General features: G+C 59.1%; 1 protein-coding gene across 1 annotated transcript in view; it reads right to left on the bottom strand.

Annotated features, from left to right (window-relative positions):
- Positions 1-621: 621 nt before the first annotated feature.
- Positions 622-20,915, bottom strand: part of Cacna1i (calcium voltage-gated channel subunit alpha1 I) — an 82,768-nt gene continuing 62,474 nt past the window's right edge. Inside the window, exons 16-36 of the mRNA XM_090328759.1 lie at positions 20,175-20,633; positions 19,372-19,472; positions 18,626-18,749; positions 18,320-18,388; positions 17,692-17,876; positions 17,463-17,589; positions 17,146-17,271; positions 16,322-16,411; positions 14,379-14,571; positions 13,703-13,854; positions 12,434-12,543; positions 11,804-11,937; positions 10,693-10,763; positions 7,730-7,808; positions 7,300-7,421; positions 6,747-7,085; positions 6,431-6,577; positions 5,741-5,863; positions 5,439-5,604; positions 3,261-3,457; positions 622-2,042 (exon numbers count right to left, since the gene is read on the bottom strand). Coding sequence (XP_090184885.1) covers positions 1,407-2,042; positions 3,261-3,457; positions 5,439-5,604; positions 5,741-5,863; positions 6,431-6,577; positions 6,747-7,085; positions 7,300-7,421; positions 7,730-7,808; positions 10,693-10,763; positions 11,804-11,937; positions 12,434-12,543; positions 13,703-13,854; positions 14,379-14,571; positions 16,322-16,411; positions 17,146-17,271; positions 17,463-17,589; positions 17,692-17,876; positions 18,320-18,388; positions 18,626-18,749; positions 19,372-19,472; positions 20,175-20,633 — 3,750 coding nt within the window. The 3' untranslated portion in view covers positions 622-1,406. The remainder of the gene's footprint in view (positions 2,043-3,260; positions 3,458-5,438; positions 5,605-5,740; positions 5,864-6,430; positions 6,578-6,746; positions 7,086-7,299; positions 7,422-7,729; positions 7,809-10,692; positions 10,764-11,803; positions 11,938-12,433; positions 12,544-13,702; positions 13,855-14,378; positions 14,572-16,321; positions 16,412-17,145; positions 17,272-17,462; positions 17,590-17,691; positions 17,877-18,319; positions 18,389-18,625; positions 18,750-19,371; positions 19,473-20,174; positions 20,634-20,915) is intronic.

Genomic DNA, 20,915 nt, shown 5'->3' with positions numbered 1-20,915 from the left:
CTAATAAATACTGAAATAAGTGAATAACTATTCAAATAGGAAAAAGAGACAGATCTCCACCCCACAACTTCCCTGTCCTGACTCTGTTTGATAAGCATTACAGTTAAACCTGACCTGTAGCTCAGGAACAGTGAGACAGAGACCCAGGGACAGGCAGATGGGGAGTTCGAGGTGTGGGTCTCCAGGTAAGGAGACTGGAGAGGGGACGGGTCCCCAGCTTGGGTCTCCAGGTAAGGAGACGAGAGGGGACGGATCCCCAGCTTGGGTCTCCAGGTAATGAGACTGGAGAGGGGACGGGTCCCTGGCTTGGGCAGGTACTTGGACCATCTGTGCTGACCCTAAAGTGCTGTGGAGCAGAAGCAGCCACTTAGGATGGGTGATCACAACTCCCAGGGACATAGCGCAGGGCTGAAAGACAGTAAGTCCCAGGAGACCCACTGTCCAGGTCTACTGGCTGTGTGGGGTGCGGGTGGGCATCCGTGACCCTGGGGGCAGGTTGTGACTGGGCAGTCCATCTCTCTGGTCCTGTCTCCTTCCGCCACTTTTCCTGCCCAAGGCCTTCTTGGGGGCAGAACCTCACCCCAACAGTGTTGCCTGAAGTGTGGGTCCTGCCGAGCCCCAGGCCCCCCACCGGGCCTCCTGCTGGCCCTAAGCACATTGCTACACACCCCTGATTTGTCTAAAGAAAATGTCTAACTGGCAACTAGGAGGGACTGTGTGTTTGGTGTGGGGGAGGGGTATCTACAAAAGACCTCACAACAGCTAGACAATCAGAGGGACGAGACAGACACCCCAACAGATGGGCAGAGGTGGGCGACCACAGCAGCGACTTCTTTAAATGGGGAGAAAAAAAGTACACCCTGAATTGCACCTTTCCTCCTGCCCCCATCCCCAGCCTCTGAGCCCTGAATCCTCAAGCTACTGCTCCCAGCCCCGGCAGATACCCTAAAAACTGCAGCTGTGACACCCAGACAGGAGCACCTGCCCTGGGCAGGCCTCTGTGCCAAGCAGCCGACAAGGCCCCTGGCCGAGCCCTAGCCCATACCCCCAACTTTAGCACTTTCTAGAAGTCATAAGCGCTCAGTAAAAAAAATAAATATATATATGTGTCTGTCTCTATATATATGTATATCTGCATATATGTACGTATATGCACTGAAAGGGCCACGCTAGGCCACCACGAGCAGCCACATCTGAGCCTTGGTTAACCCAGGCCCTCCTCCATCCACAGGCTCAGAGGGCCGGCCCGGCTGGCCCCGGCTGGCCCCGGCTGGCCCCGGCTGGCCCCAGGTGTGGACAAAGTATTGCTGTCTGCTCCCTGGCTCCTGAGGTAAAAGAAGGTGAAACGGGGCGGGTCGGTGGACAGATGCGCCCATCTGGCCACCAGCCCCGGCCCCTGCCACCTCTCATCTCTTCCTCTTGCTCATGGCATCTGTGGCCTCCAGATCCCCAGGGGGTGGCTGCAGCTCTGGTGCTGAGGGCCCCAAGGCTGGGGTGGGCTGTGCCTGGCCAGGGGGGTCCTTGCTGCGGTCCTCAGCCGCCCACGAGGGGCTCCGGGCCAGGCTGGGGATCGGGGCAGCAGGATGCCGGTGAGCAGACGGAGCGGCCAGGCTGCTGGTGCTGCTGGACTTCCTGGCCCGGGGGAGGCCGGGGGGCTGCGGTACGGGTGGCGGGCAGAAGAGGGAGGTGAGCGACAGGCTGCTGAGCGTCTCCGAATGCTCCCCGCCCGTGCCCCCGCGGCCCTCTTCATCCGAGGGGTCCATGGAGTCGTGCTGCGTGCACCCCGGGCTGGTGGATCCCCCGCTGCTGTGGCTGCGCTGGTGGGCGCGGAGCCCGCGAAGGCTGAACAGCCCGCGACCCCGCAGGCTGAGGCGGCGCCGGGCCGCAGGTGACAGCCCGGCGCTCTGGGGACCCGCGGGGACCGGCGGCCCCAGGGCACGCCGAGGACTGTCACTGAGGGTCAGGCTGTCCTCCAGCGTGGTCTGCAGGCTGCCCACCGAGCTACTGGGGCTGGCGTCCAGCGACGTGTCACTCACGGTGGCCTGCGAGGAAGGTGGGGAATGAGGCTGTCTGTGTCCCCTCAGGGCCACTCTTGGGCACTCGGAGATTGGTCCATGGGTGACCACTTTCTCAGCAGCCCCGCCCCCTGGGAGGCCCCACCCACTGGGAAGTCCTTTCCTGGGAAACCACGCCTCCTAGGGCCACACCCCAGGGAGTCCCACCCTGGGAGGCCCCGCCCCCTCAGGGCCCAGCCCATGCGAAGCCACGCCCCCTTGGGAGCCTGGCCAACACGAAGCCACGCCCCCTCGGGGGGCCAGTCAATGCGAGGCCATGCCCCCTCGGGAGCCCAGCCAGTATGAAGCCAAGGCCCCAGGCTGCCTCAACACCTCAGGAGCTCCCAGGCTTACCCCTGGTGACCTCTAGGGTCACCGCCAAGCTGGGGTGCTGGGCTGTGGCGGCACTGGCCTCAGGGGCTTCCCATGAAGTTCCCAGAACCACTCCGCAGCCTTCATGAGGCTCCCACCCAACCCTCATAGCAAGCCTGCAGATCCTTCTCAGCCTCAGCTCTGGCGGCCCCATTCCCTTCTCACAGCTCACTGCCCAGGAGTGGGCTTCCTGGGCTTGCATTCTGCTTTATCATCTCTCCTGCCACACCCACCACACACTCTAAACACAGAACTGCCATGCACGTGTGTACACACACAAGGTGATTCATCTGTGCTGGTGGCCTGCTGTAACTCAGAACTGGGCACAGAGCTGGGAGTCGGCCTTCCCTGGAGGAATGCGTAACCACCATGAGCACCTGCCAGGCTTGTCCCCACCATTGTATGGGCCAAGAATGCCCCCGTCTCCCTACCCAGAGTGGAGAACTTTGCTTGGTGCCCAGGTGGTCTGAGAGCTATGAGGCCTCAGACGACCTAGTTCAGGGACCCTACAGCTGAGGCATCCCATTTCCAGACCTCCCCTCTGGGCAACTCTAGCAATTAACTCCCTACCCCCCGCCCCTGGCATTTCCCAGACCCTAACACCATGTCACCCTTCATCCCGCAAGCTGGGGCCCACAGGCCTCCTTCCAGGTGCCACCATCCCAGCCACCCACACTTTCTGTCCCCAGGTGTCCCAGGGCTGCTCCTGGTCCTGCCTATTTCATCATGCCCCAACCAACAGCACGCCCCCCCGAACTACCCCTACGGGTGGTGCCCTGAGCCTTTGGTGCCCCCAGTCTCTGTGGCCTCTGTGCAGCTTCGGAGGTGCCCTACCTGGTGGAGGAGGGTGCAGTTGACACTTGGAGACCGCAGGGACGCCCAGGAGCCCTGCAGGGCGATCTTGGGGAGTGTCCCTGTGCTTGTGCCCTTCTCCTGGGCCTTCTGGCTGGCAGACACAGCAGGGTGGAAGAACTCGGAGGGCATGGGCAGGAGGGGGCTGGAGGCATCCGGGGAGAAGGGGCTCGTGGGTGCTGGGGGAGAAGAGGAAATGCCGCTGAGACCTGCGTGGGAAGGCACGGCCCTGAGGGCCCATTGAGGGGTCCTTACTGGTCTGGCAGAGGGAAGCCACCTAACACACCATCTGTGAGAACCTGGGCAAGACCCTGCCTCAGTTTCCCCACTGTGAAAACAAAAGAGAATACTGAAGCAGCAGGTGTGATTCCTGGGGGACAGGTACTGGGCCAACACACTGCTTTCTGAGCCCAAGAGATCCAGCTCAGGCCTGGCCCATGGGTCACTTCCTCCGGAAATAAGGACAGACACCCACTCCAAGGGGAGGAAAGGCTGTGAGAATGACAAGTAGTTGCAGAGCTCCTGGCCTAGTACCAAGTATACAGTAGGTCCTCAATCACTAAGTTAGTCAGCTCTTGGGCCTGACACCCCTCTAGCCCTGCGCCAGGCCTGCACTAGCTGGGTGGAACCCGCTGAAGCGGCCGTGTGAGCCTGGTCCCAGCCTCGGAGACAGGCAAGCATGAGGCGGAAGAGCCTGGGGCCAGGCAGCACTGCCCATGGCCCCTCTGCACCTTACAGGACAAAGATAAGACCCAGGGGTGGGAATCTATAAGCAGCGGCCCCAGGTGCTTATAATGACAATCTGTCATTACTGAAAAAATAAATAAATAAATGGTCAACTAAAAGGGATCGATCCCTCTAATCAAAATCACTCTGAGGCCAGTGGCTCATGCCTGTAATGCTAGCTATACAGGAGGCAGAGATGTAGAGAACTGAAGTTCCAAGTCAGCCAGGGCAGAAAAGTCCCTAAGACTCTGTCTTCAATTAATCAACAAAATGCTGGGTGGGAGGGAAAAACTGGGAGAGAGCGAGGGAAAGGGGTGACGCCGTTCAAACGGAAAGGTACTCGTTACCTGGCTTCTGTAACTAAAACCCCTCTATATATCACCTTTATAAGAATACTTAAAAATAAAATTTTAATAAAAAACAAAAAACTACAGAAGAATTAAAAAATGCTCAAACTGGTGATGAGCAAAAGAGCCAAAGTTCAAGGCCAGGAGTTTGGCCTAGTAGTAGAGTGCTTGCCTAGCATGCACGAAAGCCTGAAATGGTGCTGATGTTCAAGTGGTAGAGCTCTAGCCTCGAGAAAGTCCAAGGACAGTGCTCAGGCCCTGAGCTCAAGCCCAGGACTGGCAAAAAAAAAAAAAAGTTCCAAGGCTCTGAGTTCAAGTCCCAGCACACACGCACGCACACACACAGCTCTGGTGTCAGGTCACATATCACGTTTTGGATTCAGGAAGAGTAGTATCTAAATATGTCCGTCAGAAAGGCCACAGCTCCAGGGAGGGTCCTTAGAAAGTTCACACCATGAAGCTCGTAGCAGGCCCAGTATGTGTGTATATGTGTGTGTCCCAGGAGAAGAATCAGGGTCCTCACGCCAGGCTCCCATCATCCCTCAGGGGGATGGTGGCTGACGGGAAGCCCATTTGGCTTTCCCCTACCATGTGCCTGCAGGCCCAGAGCACAGAGTACTTCTCAAAGAATGTCAGGCATAGAGCCTGAGGAGAGATGGCCACACATTTCACTAAATAGTTATTGAAGAAACCAGGCTTCCTATTGTTTAACGTCACCTTGTGTGAGAGTCTGGAGGATAAACGCGTCTCAAATATAGCACTGAAAAAAAAGTCTGTAATCAGGTAGCTTTCCTTCTGCCTGACAGTGAGAACTGTGTGTGTGTGTGTGTGTTTCTCTTTTTACCCCATCTCCTAGGAAGCTCAGCGTGAAGTTTTCTTTACCCCAGGCTTCTCACATCACAGTATTAGTTGGCTCTTGTTCCTTTACTCTTTTTCCATCAGGCTTCAGGATCTACCTCTGATTACCAGATAACCATCAAGGTTCTTTCTGGGCTAATATAAAGTTGTACAAAAATACCAAAGGAAAAAAATCTCCACCCCACTCCCGCTGAAGCAGAGGTCGGGGCCTAAAGTTTCGAGGCCTCACCTTGGCCGCTGTCATGTTTCAGCCAGGACCGGACAGGGTTGAGGGGGACGGCCTCCATCTCGCTCAGGAAGCTCTCAGTGCCTGAAGATGCAGCCGTGTTGGACAAAGAGAGGAAGCATCCGCCCAGCTCCCCCATCTGCGTGGGCTCGGGTGTGTCCGGCTCGCCCTGCAGGAAGGGGGGCAAGTGGGAGAGGAAGGTGCAGGGGCACCAGTGGGGTTCACCACAGCGCGCCCTGCAGAGCCGCAGCCAGCCCCACAGGCCGTGCACTGTGACGTGGACAGCCACAGCCGGCCTTGCTCACCTTGCTGTCTTTGGGCCCAGGCGGGCAGGCCGTGGGGTCTTCGAGACTCAGCTCATCCCCCAGCAAGATGGACGAGGACTTGTCTGAGTTCAGGGAGAAGGCCTCCGTCTCCGCCAGCTGCACCTGCGGGGGGGGGGGGGGTGGGCCCGTCACCCCAAGGCTGGGCAGCTGAAGAGCGGGGGCTCCGGAAGGGGTCGGAAGTCACAGCAGCCCATGAGCCTGTTGGGTACCAGTGGAATGCCTTCCCAGCACAGAGGCCCGGCCCGGGCAGCACGTGACAGGGACACAGAGGATGCCCTCGAGGGAGGCGGGGCCAGCGGGCCCCCACTTTGCCCTCCAGCCTGGCAGCAGGCCAGGTGTACACACTGAGGTCACGACAGCACTCGGCCTGCCACACACGAAGCCCAGGTCAGGGCCGCACTGGGTCTGGCTTGGTTGAGCCCCAGGTGAGTGACAGGCAGTGGGCACAGGGCCCGAGGCCCGGGGAATCTGCTCTCATTGGGTAGAAGGGCCGCCCCCACTTCCCACTCCTGCTCAGCTAGGGAGCTGGGAAGCAGGGGAGCCTGGAGGAGACAAAGCTGGGGGAGGGGACACCCAAGGAAACTGTCCCAGGAACAGGCGCCATCGAGTCTCCGGAGCCCAGAGCTGGGGTTCTTTCTTGTCTCCTCCCGGTTCCCCGGCTCCCCATACCTCCTGCTTTTCGTGGTGACATTTCTCGCAGCCGGCGGGAGAGGCGTAGTGATGGAAGATGGAGCCGGACAGGTTGTCGATGATGGTCAGCTCGCCCTCCAAGGAGTCCTTGATGATTAAAGAGACGCTGTCCAGCCACAGATTCTCCTAGGCGGCGGGCGGGGTGGGGACAGGGGGGATTACTGTCTGGGTCCCCGACTGCAGGGTGGGTGGGACGCGGCTGCCCTCCCGTTCTTTGTACCCGTGACCTGGGCCTGGGCCCCTCATCATGGGGTGGCCACGCTCTGGAGCTCAGCGCGGTGGGGTCCCCCCTCACCTGGGCAGGAGAGTAGCAGCGCCGGCACAGGCGGCCCTCTGGGTCCCCCCCGCCGCCTGCACCTCCTGGCCCCAGGCCCAGCGCCCCGGGGGAGGGGGTGGGTGGCCGGGGGCTGGGGCCCAGGCCGTGGGCCATCTCCAGTTCTATCTCGGCGTCCATCTCGGCGTCCTCCTGAGCCTCCTTGTTGCTGTCATCCAGGTGCTTCATGAGCACGGCCACCACCACGTTGATGAGCACGAACTGGGCGGTGAGGACGAAGCTCACGAAGTACAGCGGCGACACGAACTGCAGGCTGCTGAGGCAGCTGCGCTCGTCGTGCGTGCAGTCGCGCAGCGTGTCCTGCAGCGAGGTGGGCGGTGAGGACCGCGCACGTGCGCACACACGCACGCACACACACACACGCACGCGCACACACACACACGCACGCGCACACAGGTGGCAGGGCCCTCCTGCCTGACCCTGCGTCCTCCGCCCTCGCACGCCTCACCCCCCCAGCCCGGTCAGCCTGGACTCACCAGCCCCTCATTTCTTTCTCCCCGCCTCCCTCGAGTACCTTCATGATCCCATTCCAGTTGTCTCCCGTGGAGACCTGGAAGAGCGTGAGGAAGGCCATGCCAAAGTTCTCGAAGGTGGCGTGTCGGCTCATGCCCTCGCACGGGTTCTCCTCATTGCACACTGAGAGGGCAGAGGACACTCAGTCCCGCTGGCGTGGCAGCTCCCGGCTCTCCCCCTCCTCCCCACAGGGGTGTGTGCCAACCAGGCCCCGCCCACAGGTGGAGAAACTGAGGCTGAGGAAGCAGGGCCATCCAGACAGGCGTTAGCCTGGGCAGGGACAATGAACTCCCAGGAGACCGGACAGCTCCCATTACCGTCCTCGAAGCTCTGTTCTCACCCACACAGGGTGTGGAAGCCCCGCTGCAGAGGGGTCTCCCTGTCCACAGCCCCCCTTCTCTCCACCCCCCCAGGCCTAGGGCGTCACTCACCCAGCTTCCCGAAGAGCTCCACTCCCAGGGCAGCGTAGATGAAGAACAGAAGCATGAAGAGAAGACCCAGGTTGCCAACCTGCGAGGAGAAGGGGGGCGGGGGACTGAGCCAGGGCTGCAGGGAGGGGGGCCCAGGAGGATGGGGGGCTGGGGGAGGCTGGAGAGGATGGAGCAGAGAGGCCTGGGCAACAAGGAGAGCCCGGGACCAGGGAGGATGCAGTGAGGGAGCTCAGGCCAGCCTCCAAGCCCGAGGTCAGGGCAGATGGAATACTGGACACAGGTCACGTCCACCGGCCACCCCCAGTGACTGCCTAGACAGAGGCCAGAGGAAGAGGATAAAACACTGCTGTGAGCTGGGCACTGGAGGCTGAGATCTGAGGATCACTGTTGAAAGCCAGTGTTGCAGGAAAGTCTGCAAGGCTCATCTCCAATGAGCCACCAGAAAACCACAGGTGGTGCTGTGTCTCAAAGTGAGACAGCGCTGGCCTTGAACAAAAGAGCCCAGGGACAGCGCCCAAGCCCTGGATTCAAGCCACACAACGGATTAAAAAAAAGTAAATAAAAATGCTGCTTTAAGTTCTTCATTCCCTAGCTCTCTTACACCCACAATCTACACACCATCTTTTATTCCCCTTTCTCAGAGAGGCAGACTAAGAGGTGAAGTCAGTGGCCCTGTCACTCCAGCTCCTAAGGTGTTTGCATCTTGGGTGCTCCAAGAGGCCCTGTGGATGAAGAGGGCGTCTCACCAGCAGTACCACCGCCTCTTTGAAGCCTGCCTGGATTCCTCCTGTGCAGATGTAACTGCACCTCCCTGTCATTGACTCTACTGCAGAGCCCTCACGAGCTGGATGAAGTTCTGTTTGTCCCCACAGGCCAGCACGAAGACAGAGCTCTCCACAGAAAAGATCAGTGTGCGGCCTCATACCGAACGCAGAAGCCTCCTGCACGCCCAGCCACCCCCGCCATGGCTCCAAAGGGAGAGAATGTCCCAGATTCTACATCCACCCGCCGGAGACCCTCTTTACCCAGGCCAGCTCAGACACACGCGCCTGGCCTGGAAACGAAATCACGCTCCAGCCCTGGGAAGGCCGTGTGTGCGAGTGGAACAGAAAGGCGTTTGCGTTAATTGCTGAGAAGTACTTCTCGCAGGCTCTGCTCCAGGGGAGGCTTCCTTCCCAGCCTCCCTGCACCCGAGTGTCTGGCTAATTAAATGGTGCTCCGTTCATTAGTGAAACAGGCATTTAGTGGGCACCACGAGACAGCCGGAGGGAGGAGGCCGGCGCGTGGCCCAGGGAGTCAAGTCACGCCTTCCCACCCAGCCTTCCTTCTCTTCTCCTCAGCACCTCAGCACCTGGCAGCTGCAGTGACCTCCCTGCCTCCCGCCTCTCCTCCAACCAGAGACTTCCAAAAGAGCCCTCCTTGTCCAAATCTCCTGCGGGCCCTGGGACAACGCCCAGGCTCTGCAGAGCTGAAAGCTGGCGTGACCTGGGCGCCCAGGCTCCCCAGGCCCGATCGCCCGACCCCGTCCCTGACTCTAAGCCAGCAGAGAACCGAGCCCCGCACGCCTTTGCAGGGGAGACCTTCTGTCGGCCTCGGTCGTTGTCTGCTCTTCACCCCTCACAGCCCAGGGGTGGGTCACCTCCCCCGGGAAGCCTTCCCTGATGCCTTTCCTCTCTGCGTGGGGCAGAGCCCAGGAGACAGCGCTCGTTTCCTTTCTATGCAGAAGCAAGCACATGCCCGGGCACTACGTGGCAGCAGGGGCAACAGGTACTAGATTTTGAAGAGCAAGACCCACCCCCACCACAGGATCACATGGCACTTGGCACAGGACTCTCCAAGAGCGGATGTCACTGTACCTGCCATCACGTGTCACCTCCTCGAGGCTGGGTCTGGGGCCAGGTGGGTCTGGGTACCCCATCTCCACATCCCCATACTCAGCCAGAGTAGAATCTGCTATGGGGCTTTCTATGACCCATGTTCCCTTTGGAATTTGACACACTGCCATGACAGACATGGAAACCGAGGCATGAAGGGGTAAGTCACACCCAAGCCCAAGCCCCACTCTTGGGTCCCAGGACCCGTGGCTCTCCCCAGCCCACCCTCACCCCCTCCCACCTTCCAGATAGTAGAGAAAACCACATCTACAGCGAGAGCCCTTATGGTCCATCCAGACCTCAAAGTGCCATCCACGTCACTTTCCCTTATAGCTTGGCCACCGGGAAGCTCACACCAAACAAACTCGTGGGTATCCCGGCCTCAAATTCACTCAAATCATGTACTTCATTGGTGTTCTACCCCTCGATCCATGCTGCCAGCCCTGCCTTCGCTGGTTTTTTTGTTCTGGAAACAAGAGTCCCATAATCTTGTAGCTCTGAGTCTCCCCAGCAGCTACGATGGACGTGTAGGGCACTGATTTCCCCATCTTCAGTGTGCTGTCACTGTGCCTTTGACTTCAAGAGCCTGTAACTCCACAAGATGAGATGAGTGTGTGCATGGGGCTCGCCTCGCAGCGCAGGACACCTTGGAATGGGGGCTGAGGGCAGTACGAGCACTGAGGAATTACCAGGAGGACCACAATCTGCCCTGCCCAGGGCCTTAGCCCCAGCTCCACTGCCTGGACGGTGCGTTTCCTGTCCACTCGGGGAGCCCTGCCGGGGTCAGGGCTCTGGCTGCCCTCCCAGAGAGCCACACCCGCACCTCCTCCTGCCAACTCCCCTTCCCGGTGAGGCCACAGGTCCTCCCTGGAGCACCTCCCTCCCTTCCCCAAGGGCACTGGTGTAGGACAGGGCCCAGAGCAGGGCTGGCAGCCATATGGTGAGGCCAAGAAGAAGCAGGACTTTGCCCCGAGTCTGGGCAGGATTGGGGCGAAGCAAGTTGAGGCATGTTCCCCCCCCTGCCCCCAGCTCCGGGCCCAGCTCAGCATGGTGGCATCCAGGCAGGGTGTGGAAAGGAGGAGTTCTTACCTGGGGCAGAGCCTGTACCACCGTGTCCAGCAACGCCCGCATTCCTGTTGCCATCTTCAGTAGCTTCAGCACTGCAGATGACATCCAGCCAGCCCTCAGCCTGGGCTGCAAGGGGGGTGTGCGTGTGCGTGTGTGCGTGCGTGCGCGTGTACGGGTGTGTGTGCGCCTGTGCCTGTGGAGAGGCATTCAGGATGACTAGGGCCATGTAAAAACATGTGACACCGTGTGGAGGTCACTGAGTAAGAGTGCGAGTGGGACATCAACCACGCAGGGACAGGGGTGACAGGAGTGCCCTCGCCTCTGGCTACAGAGGGCTGTGGTGTCATTTGTCCAGTTTCTGGAGCCCCCTCTCTTCCTCAGAACATGGCGGCCATGGGCAGAGGGTGAGGAGCCGAGGCACCAGAACCAGCTCTGAGGCCGGAGGGTTTGGAAAGAAGCACTGGCAGGTCGGGCTCTGGTGGCTCACGCCTGTGATCCTAACTACTCAGGAGGCTAAGATCTGAGGACCACGGTTCAAAGCCAGCCTGAGTATGACAGTTTGATTCACAACTCCAGTAACTGCTCAAGAAAAGCCGGATGAGGCACTATGACTCAAGTGATTGACAGAGCACCAGCCTTGAGCAAAAGAAGCTCAGGAATGGCACCCAGGCCCTGAGTTCAAGCCCCAGGACTATCGAGGAGAAGGAGGAGGAGAAGGAGGAAGAGGAGGAGGAGGAGGAAGAGGAGGAGGAGGAAGAGGAGGAGGAGGATGAGGAGAAGGAAGAGTAGGAGGAGGAGGAAGAGGAGGAGGAGGAGGAAGAGGAGGAGGAGAAAGAAGAGGAAGAGGAAGAGGAGGAGGAGGAGGAGGAGAAGGAGGATGAGGAGAAGGAGGAGGAGGAGCGAGGGCATAGTCCCGGCAGGACTGGACAAAGACATGCGAATGGCCGGGTCCCAGCTGCACAACTGGAAAAATGCCTAGTAGCAACTAGAGCTGGATCCAGTTCCTTCCTTCTCACCCAAGACTAGCTGCCAGATGCTCACGTGGCGGGAGATGGGCGGGGTGGCGGGGGGAGGGGGTGCTCCCTCGGGCTCCCAGCCAGCCCCAGCCCCGCCCCACCCGCCCCGCCCTCACCCCGGGCGATGCGCAGGACTCGCATGATGCGGATGATGGTGGGGTTGATGGGCAGGGCTGCGTTGATCTCGATCTCCTCCAGCGTGATGCCCATGACCGACAGCAGCACGATGGCCAGGTCCAGCTGGTTCCACCTGCGGGGCCCAGGGAGGAGCGCTGCTCCACACACGTCCTCCTGCTGTGGCCACCCCCACACCACCACTGGGCTCCCCTCCAGAGGGACTCCACTCCCCAGAGCAAGGGTGCGACCGAGCGAAACCCACACCACTGGCCTCATGTAGAAGAGGCATGGCCGCCGACCTCTCAGCCTACGTCCCAGCCTCCCGCTCCCTCTGGGTGGCTTCTGGCCAGGCCATCCATCTCTCTGAGCCTTTCTAGCTCCCTCTGAAATGGAAGGCTGGCATAAAGCACATCCTTCAGGGTGTGGAAGATGCCCTGGAGATGGGCTGAGAAGGGCTTGGTGAAACACTGTACCAAACCCATGTGACCTGACCACCCCCTGATCCACAGGGAGCCCCGAGCTATCAGTGCTCAAAAGCTTTTGGTCTCCCTCATCTGACTGCTCCAGGCTCGTCTGGGGCTCAGGGATGCTTCCCCGTCTTGCTGCGGTAACCTGGCCCAGCCACTCACCGGTCCTTGAAGAAACGTCTCAAGCCAAATGCCACCAGCTTCATCACAGCCTCCAGCACAAAGACAGTGGTGAACATGTAGTTGCAGTACTTGAGGGCTGTCTCCAGAGACTGCAGGGGCAAAGGGGAGCATGACCCGGGACTTCTGGCCTGCCCTGTGACCTCCCGCCAATCAGGAAGTCTCTGCCTTTTTTAAAAGGGAAAATTCAGTGCATGTACATTTAGTACAATAGTAGGGCTTTTATTCCTTCCATCTTACTTCATGCGCATTACCTGCATTGCTGTTTCCTTTTTCCTTATTTCTGGTTATTTGGGCTAGGTGCCCTTCTTTGAAAGTCATATAAGGTAGTGATTCAGAATTCCCAAACCAGATTTCATAGATGTGAATAACGATTTAGCTTTTACTCCTAGTCACTATATATATATTTGGGGCAACTGAGTGACCTCTCTGGTACTTAGCTTCTTAATCTGAAAACTGCAAAAAATAATAATAATAATGCTACGCACCTCAAAAAATTGCTGTGAAAATTAAATGAGCTCCCAGTTCAGCCCTGGACACCTAATAAATGCTGTGGAAAGGTGAGCTGCGATTTTTCTTTCATGTTAATTTGGAAGCTCTACAATTACTGTTCCATTCGCCCCCTGGTTCCCTTTTCCTTCCCCTCATCCATCACATTCCTCTATCATTTGAAATAAGATTCTAATTCCTCACCTGAAAGACCTGTGCCACATCCCTGCCTTCCCCCATCTCAGCTGAACAACTCCACTGAGCTGAGGCTTTCGGGATCCACTTCTCCTCACACTCCCTCTGTGTACACGGCCTACGGTCCTGAGGACTGGTCACCACCTTAGACCCCAGCAGTGCCCCCCCCCCAGTCTCCTGTATGCTCAGCTAATAGCACAGACCACATGGCATGCTTTGAGGGCAAACTACAGCTGGGACTCAGTTCCCTTCCCTATAAAATCTCGACAACCCTACAATGTTATGAGAGTCGGCAAGTTCCTTTAGGAAGTGCCTCGTGAAGAGCATCTACTGTGCACCAGTTGTTGGTACTCATCTTCTAAGATGCCCTCGGAAGGTCGCCGTCCTGAAGCACTGGCAATGAGTGACCTTCCCTCTGACCTTTCCCCAGGGCACAGCCCAGCACAGGGCCTGGCACAGAGCAGCTTCTCAGATCCTGCTGTGAGATGACCCCCTACCCCAGGCTGCTGCTGAGGGCAGGCCTGCTAAGGTCCAACACGTGACCTGGGGCTGGGGCGGGTGGCTCACCGTGGGCTGGTTATAGTGCTCCAGCGACATGGTGACCACGTTGAGGCAGATGATGAACGTGATGAAGATGTCCAGGTAGTGGCTGGTGCACACATTGTGGATGAACAGCCGGGTGGGACAGTAGGTAGCATAGTAGGGCAGCCTCTGAGCCTCTGCGTGGCATGAGAGGAGTGGTATAGACCACAGGGGGTTGGTTGGGGTCAAGAAAGGGACCGGACACAAAGGAGGGAGAGACAAGGGGGAAGGGGAAGCAAGGGAGAAAGATGTCACTCCGCTCAGTCCTGGGTCAGAGTTAGGTCTCCCCCACGTGGCCAGGGAACCTCGAGGGAGTGTAAGCCATGGGAGGGGTGGCCCAGAGCCCAGGAGGTACCCATGGCGGGGTCACGAGGTCTGCTGTGCAGCGGTCACACGGTCCAGGTCCTCTGGGCTCTGCCTAGCCTGAACCATCCGGTGCTCCACCCAGGTGGGCAATGCCCCCCCCAAGTTCCAGGTGGGCACTGATGGACGTGGGGCACTGATGGACGGGCAGATGCTGGACCCCAGACACAGGAACGGGTCCTTTGCTCTCAGTAGCTCCCGAGCCCAGGAGGCCGGGGTTAGGCCAGGCTCGAGGGGTACAGCAGCTCAGCGAGGGGCTCCAGGTGGCAGTGTCCCCAGCCCCCCAGCACCCACTCACTGCGGCGCTTCTTCTCCAGGCGCCGCAGACGCTTCTCCTCGCGCCGCCGCGCCTCCTCGGCCTCCTGGTGCTGCCGGCACTTGTGGAAATTCTCCACCACCACGCCCACGAACATGTTGAGCACGAAGAAGCTGACGATGAGCAGGAAGGAGATGAAGTAGAGCAGCATCCACGGGTTGTGGTTGGTTACGGGCTGCGGGGGCAGAATCCAGAGGGGGCGTGGTCAGGCACCGCAGGGCCAGGAGCAGATGCCCCATCGTGCCAAGCCTTGATGCAAAGGGGGTGCCAACGGCCTGCTTCCCAGAGTGCAGCAGGTGGGAAACGCCCAGCCTGAGCCTGGCGAGGTACAGTGTGAGCCAGGAGAATCCTCGTTCCTTCCTTGCTCTAGCTGCAGCCTTGTGGACATTTATCCTTTTCCTCATTTACCTTTCATTTACTTGGAAAGTACCCATCCATCTACATACTCATCCATCCATCATCTGCCCATGCACTCACCTATCCAGTCACTCCTTCACCCATCTGTCCACCTACCCATCTGTCCACCTACCCATCTGTCCATCTACCCATCCATCTGTCCACTCATCCACTTATTCATCCATCTCTCTACCCATCCAATCACTCATCCATCTATCCACTCACCTAACTACTCAGCTACCATTCTTCCATCCATTCTCAATCTATGCAGTCGTTCACTCACCCTTTTATTCATCTGTCCAACCGATCATCCATCTACTTGCCTATCCACTCATTTATCCATTTATCAGCCAACCAGCCAGCCATTCACCTGTCCATCTATTCATCCAACCCTCCATCCACTCCTCCTTCCATTCACCCATCTAACCAACCACCCAATCAGCCATTTACCTATCTATCCCCTACTTATCCAATCCCTCATCCACACATCCATCCACCTATCTGCTCCATCTACCCACCTGTTCATTCACGCAACCAGTCACCTATCTGGCCAAGCACATATGCACCCATCCATCCCTCACCCACCCATTCCTGCCTACCCACTCACCCACACAGCCATCGACCCACCTGCTTATTCACCCATTTAGAAATAAGAAATAACAAGGCAGACACATTCTCTGCTGAGGGCAGAGGACAGAACAGACAAGGAGGTGGAGTTCTCATCTTTCTTTATCCCTTCTTCACTTGTCTTTGGCTTTCAGAGTCTAACTACATATGCCCCAAGAAATGAAAATTCACAGGTCACTCCTGGGCCTGGGGCCACACAAAGTCCCCACTTCTCCAAAGTGGGCCCGGTCTTGACCTAGAATTCTTTCTGATCCTTCTCACAACTCCTCTTCAGATTTCCTTGGTCTGACCCCAGACAACTCTCTGATCTGCCCTGCATCTTGCCTAAGGTCTCCTGGAAGAGTCTTTGGAGCTGAGGCTCAGGCCTTCTCTCAGATTCCCTGACCCACTCCACCCAGACCCCTCTAGCAGCCCATAGGAGGTGCCCACGCAAGCCTGGCCAGCAGAGGCACCACTGTGGCTCTCCTTCAGCGGCTCCTTCTTCCCTTGGATAAACTGCTGCCCCTGCCCAGAGAACAGTGGAGCTCTGTTCCTCCCCTGGCTTCCTCTCACTTTGTCTCTCTCGTCTCAGCTGGTACCTGCTGTCCCTCTGCCAACTGGCTCAGCCCCCCCTCTCCCCCTCTGTACTTGGTTGTCCACCCACCAGGCGCCATGTCCCTCCAGGCGGGAACCAGCTGGGATCCCTCCCCCTGCCGAGCAGGGGGTTTGCGGAAGCAAGTGTATACAAGAATTCACACCACCCACAGAGCATGCGAAGGGCCAAGTCAGGCCAGGACGTTGAGGTGGGCTGATAGAGGGGTGATCCTAGAGTGCCAGGAGTCACCAGCATAAGTTCCCGATCACCTGGCCAAGGACATGTCTCTCCCCCGGTTCAGGCCTGGCCAGGTCCCAGCCATACCCACCTGCTGGTCCACAGCCACAGCATCCAGCCCGTTGTACATGATGTTCACCCAGCCATCCTTAGAGGCCAGGACAAAGAGGGACATCAGTGCCTGGAAGATATAGGGAGGTGCAGATGAGGCGGGGATGGACCAGGCCACACCTGCCGCCTCTGTCCTCCATTGTTCTGAGTCTGGGAGGCCCAGGAACAGAGACCTTTCTTGCGTGATCACACTGGGCCATGTATCTGAGGGGTGTGTGTGTGTGTGTGTGTGTGTGTGTGTGTGCGTGTGTGTACCTGAGCTTAAACCCAGAACCTGAGAACTGTCACAAAGCTTTGTCACTCAAGGCTCCACTTCCAGCTTTTTGCTGGTTAGGTGGAGATAAAAGTCTCGGGAACAGTGTGGCCTGAGCTGGCTTTGATATATAATCCTCAGATCTCAACCTCTTGTGTCGCTGGGATTACCAGCACAGGCTACCAGAGCCTGGCTGGTCTGTGATTTTTAGAGGGAGACAATCTGGAGACATGAGAGTGGGTAAATTCTCACAGCTCTTTGCCAGGGTGATGGACAATGCTGGCACCTGGCACAGCCTCACACCCAGCTGGAGCTCAACGAAAGGGTGGCCTGGCTCTGCACAGGAATCCTGGCCTCCTGTCTCCTCCCAGCAGACTGTGGTTCCCACCTCATTGGCCCATGAGGAAACTTGGAAAGGAAACACCCCAGGTCAAGCGTGGCAGTGCAAATCCACAGACAGGCCTCTGGTGCCCGGGCCATGGGCACTGAACAACCCTCACCCACAGCAGGCAGACCAGACTGAGGTGGGCAGGCAGGTGGGCAGCGCTCACCTGGCCCAGGTTGTCAAAGTTGTATTTGTGATGAACCCAGCGGTAGTTGGCCGCCACACAGTCGGATCGATTGGTGATGTTTCGGGTGTCCATGCCCAGACAGTGGTAGAACTTGCCCTTGAAAAGCTGGGGGGAAGGAGAGCAAGGTCGACACTCCTGGAGCCTGGGCAGCAGCATCAGAGGAGGGACCCACCCCTCAGTCACCCCGAAAGCCTGCCCTAGGCTCGGGTGGCTGGCTGTGGTCTGCCTTCTTGACCAGGACATGGCTGTTCCACCGGGGCGGGAGGGCCCTGCTCTGCCCCTCTGGACCCCCTCACCTGTACCCCCAGGATGCCAAAGATGATGAAGAAGGCACAGCAGATGAGCACAATGTTGCCGATAGGCTTGAGGGAGGAGATGAGCGTCTCCACCACCAGTTTCAGCCCCGGGGCCCGGCTGATGACACTGGGGACAGCAGACAGCAGCAACGTGAGCGCAGCGTCCCCATCCCCACTAAAGCCTCGCGACTTTCAGAACAACTCGGCCACTGCCGCCCCAGGTCCTCACCGCAGCGGGCGCAGAGTGCGCAGGAGACGCAGGACCCGGAGGACCCCCAGGATCTTGGCGCCCCCGGCTGAAGCCACAGACACCACAATGTCAATGATGGACACGAAGACAAGGAAGCCGTCCAGCACATTCCAGCTGCTGCGCAGGTAGGCCTGCTCCCCGAAGTATAGGCCCAGCGAGACCACCTGGCAGGGGAGGGGGGGACTGGGGTCAGGGCCCTGGGGGGAGGGGGGGAGAGGGCAGGGCGAGGTCCAGTTCGCCTGCAGCCACTGGGGCAGGACAGACGGATGGAGGTGGCAGGGGACAGTTCAAGACTGTCCCAGTGAGGGCAGGGCAGTGGGCGGGACCCACGAAGCTGCCCCCTCAGGATCTCCCAATACTCTGGCAAGCCCAAAGGCCATGGTGCTGGGAAGAATTCCAGAGGATCTCTTTTCCTGTACCCTGCACCTCACCTCCACAGGTACCTCTACACCACTGGCTCTGTGGCTCCCTGCATTTGCCTTTCTGGTGGGGGTTGACTCAGAGGGGGATGGGAGACATGCTGACCCCCGCTAGGACCACTGACATGCTAAGGGAATTCCCCCCCCCCCCGCAACCCCGTGGCCATGGGAGTAAAACCCAGAGCAACCTTCAGTGTCATCTCGCCCACGAAGATGGCTGTGAAGATGTAGTTGGAGACGGTGAGGAAGATGCGTTCCTGAAAGAGTCAGGAAATGCCATGGGCCAACTGCCTGGCCACCTGGCCAAGCTCCAAGGGGCAGCTGGGAGAAGCTGGCACTTCTCAAATCAAGCTTCCTGCCAACACCTCCCTTCGTGGACTAGCATCTGGTTTTGCTGAGGGCTCCCCGGGCGGGGCACTCTGGACCAGGGCAGGCCCTGGTGTTCTGTTCCTCAGGTTGGTCCCCTCCACTGCTAAAGGGCTGCAGCAACTTACCGTGCTGCCAGCTTCAATCTGGGGCCGCTCCAGGGCAATAGTGATGCAGTTGAGGAAAATGAAGGCCAGGACGACATAATCGAACAGCTTATGGGCAATGATAGTCTGACACAGAACCCGGAACCTAGACAGGAGGCACCAGGAGTGTCAGTTTGCCTCCTACCTGGCCAGGAAACAGCAGGGGGCCCAGGCCCACCACCCAAGATGGCTGAGAGAAGTGAGCCCCCTCTCTTTCTCTGTCCTCTGGCAGCAGCAGGTACCAGCTCTACATGCTTAGGATGCATGCCTAGACCCTCTCCCCTGACCACATAGCCACACGGCCAAGAGCACCTGCTTGTGCTGGCCAAATCACTGACCTCTGTCCTTCCCACCAGGATCATCCCGTCATCTAATGTCCCCTAGGTTTTCCCTCCACTGCTCCTTTCACCTGGGCCAGCTTGCCCTCCTAATACTCCAGACCCGCTCTGCCTGAGTAATATCTACCTCCAAAGCCTACTACCAGAAGGCCTCCTCCTCCAGGAAGCCTGCTGATGCCCACTCCGGACATGAGGACCCCTGGCTGCTTCAGGATCTGTCCAACCAGGAGCTTAGCCCTGGGCTAACCTAGACTATAGGAGGTGCCCAGAAAATCCCTGAACGGACGTCTGGACCTACTTCTTCCCTGGCAGACACCACCCCCAGTATAGGCTTGGCAGAGAGCTCGCAGCCTCTAATGCAGCCCTAACCACAAGCCAGGCCCTGCACACCTGTTCTCTGGAGAGAAAAGGTAGACAGACCAGTTCTCTCGGACCTCGCACCAGTCAGGCTTGTAGACATCGATCATCTTGCGGACCCGGAAGCACAGAGTCTGGCAAGGGGAAGGCGGGTCACAGGAGGGTCAGTCCTGGGCTCTGGGGCCCCATCTGACCATTCAGAAAACCGGGAATGGCTGAGTGACCTCTGAGGTCTGTCCCTCCCACGGCAGATGTGGGGAGGGGCTGGAAGGAGCTTCTTCCCCAGGGGGAGCCCAGGTCTGGCTCCACCCCTCAAACCACTCCCCGCAGAAGGCCGGTTGCTGCTCCCATGGCCATGCCCACCGCATGCCCTCGCCACTCCAGCCCCTGCCCATTTACACCCTGCCTGCTGACCTGTGTCCTGCTCCCTCTGGCCCTACCCCTCCAACCACACAGGAGAAGGGGGTAGCTCCGCCCAGCTCCATGCCACGCCCACCACAATCCACCCGCTCCGGGCCCCTCCTGCTGGACTATGCTCTGGTCCCCCTCTGGCCCCGCCCCTCCGCTTCGCCACGCCCATTGCCTCTATGCCCCGCCCACTCCAGGCCCCTCCTGCTGGCCTGTGCTCTGGTCCCCCTCTGGCCCCGCCCCTCTGCTTCGCCACGCCCAAGGCCGTCTAAGCCCCACCCACTTCAGGCCCCTCCTGCTGGCCTGCGCTCTGGTCCCCCTCTGGCCCCGCCCCTCCGCTTCGCCACGCCCTTGGCCGTCTAAGCCCCGCCCCTCCCGGCCCCGCCCCCTCCCGGTCCACCTGCTGGCCTGTCCCAGCCCCGACTCACGTAGTCCATCTCCTCCTCGTCCTCCGCGCGGTCCCGGCGGTCGTCCATCTTGGTGAAGACGTCCTTGGCGATGCTGGGCATCCTTCCGTTGCAGTCCTCGTGCCCAGGTACCAGGCCCGTCGCCCTCCAGGCAGCCCGAGGGTGGGTGCCCACTACGGGCACCAGCTCGGCTAGGTCCACCGAGTCCCTGGTGTCAAGGGACAGAGTCCGGCGGTGGTGGTGGTGCCGGTGTGCCAAGTGGGGTCCGTGGTGCAGGTGGTGGGTGTGCGGAGCATGGAGGGGCACGGCGCGGGGTGGCCCCTCGTCACGGGTGCCCTCGCAGGGCCGCGCCCCGCCACCCAGCAGGGACTCGTGCTCCGCTGAAGGCGGCTTGTGCTTGAGGCTGTTCCAGCTGGAGCGGCGGCTGGCCCAGGCCCCGCTGCGGCCCCACGGCCCGTAGTAGGAGCTCCGGGAGCTGGACTGCAGGGAGGCCAGGCCAGGGTCAGTGCCCAGCACAACCCCACATCAGGGCCTAGCCAATGGTGACGGAGGAGCCAGACTTGCTCCACCACATGGACCTGTCTCGGGGAGGTCTCATCCCATCCTGACACTCATTTTTCTTGGGGAAGTCACAGGACGTTAGGGCCATCTTCCTATTTTGCAGAGAGTGGGGGGCTGAGGCTCAAGAGATGGAGAGAAATTTGTGTGGTGGTCATACAGCAAAAGACAGATTCATGCTCTAGTCTACGTGGTCCTCAAAGT

Source organism: Megascapheus bottae, chromosome 2 (genome assembly GCF_031878675.1).
Source record: "Megascapheus bottae isolate mThoBot1 chromosome 2, mThoBot2.hap1, whole genome shotgun sequence".
Lineage (NCBI taxonomy): Eukaryota > Metazoa > Chordata > Mammalia > Rodentia > Geomyidae > Megascapheus > Megascapheus bottae.
This window is presented reverse-complemented; position numbering and strand designations above follow the sequence as displayed.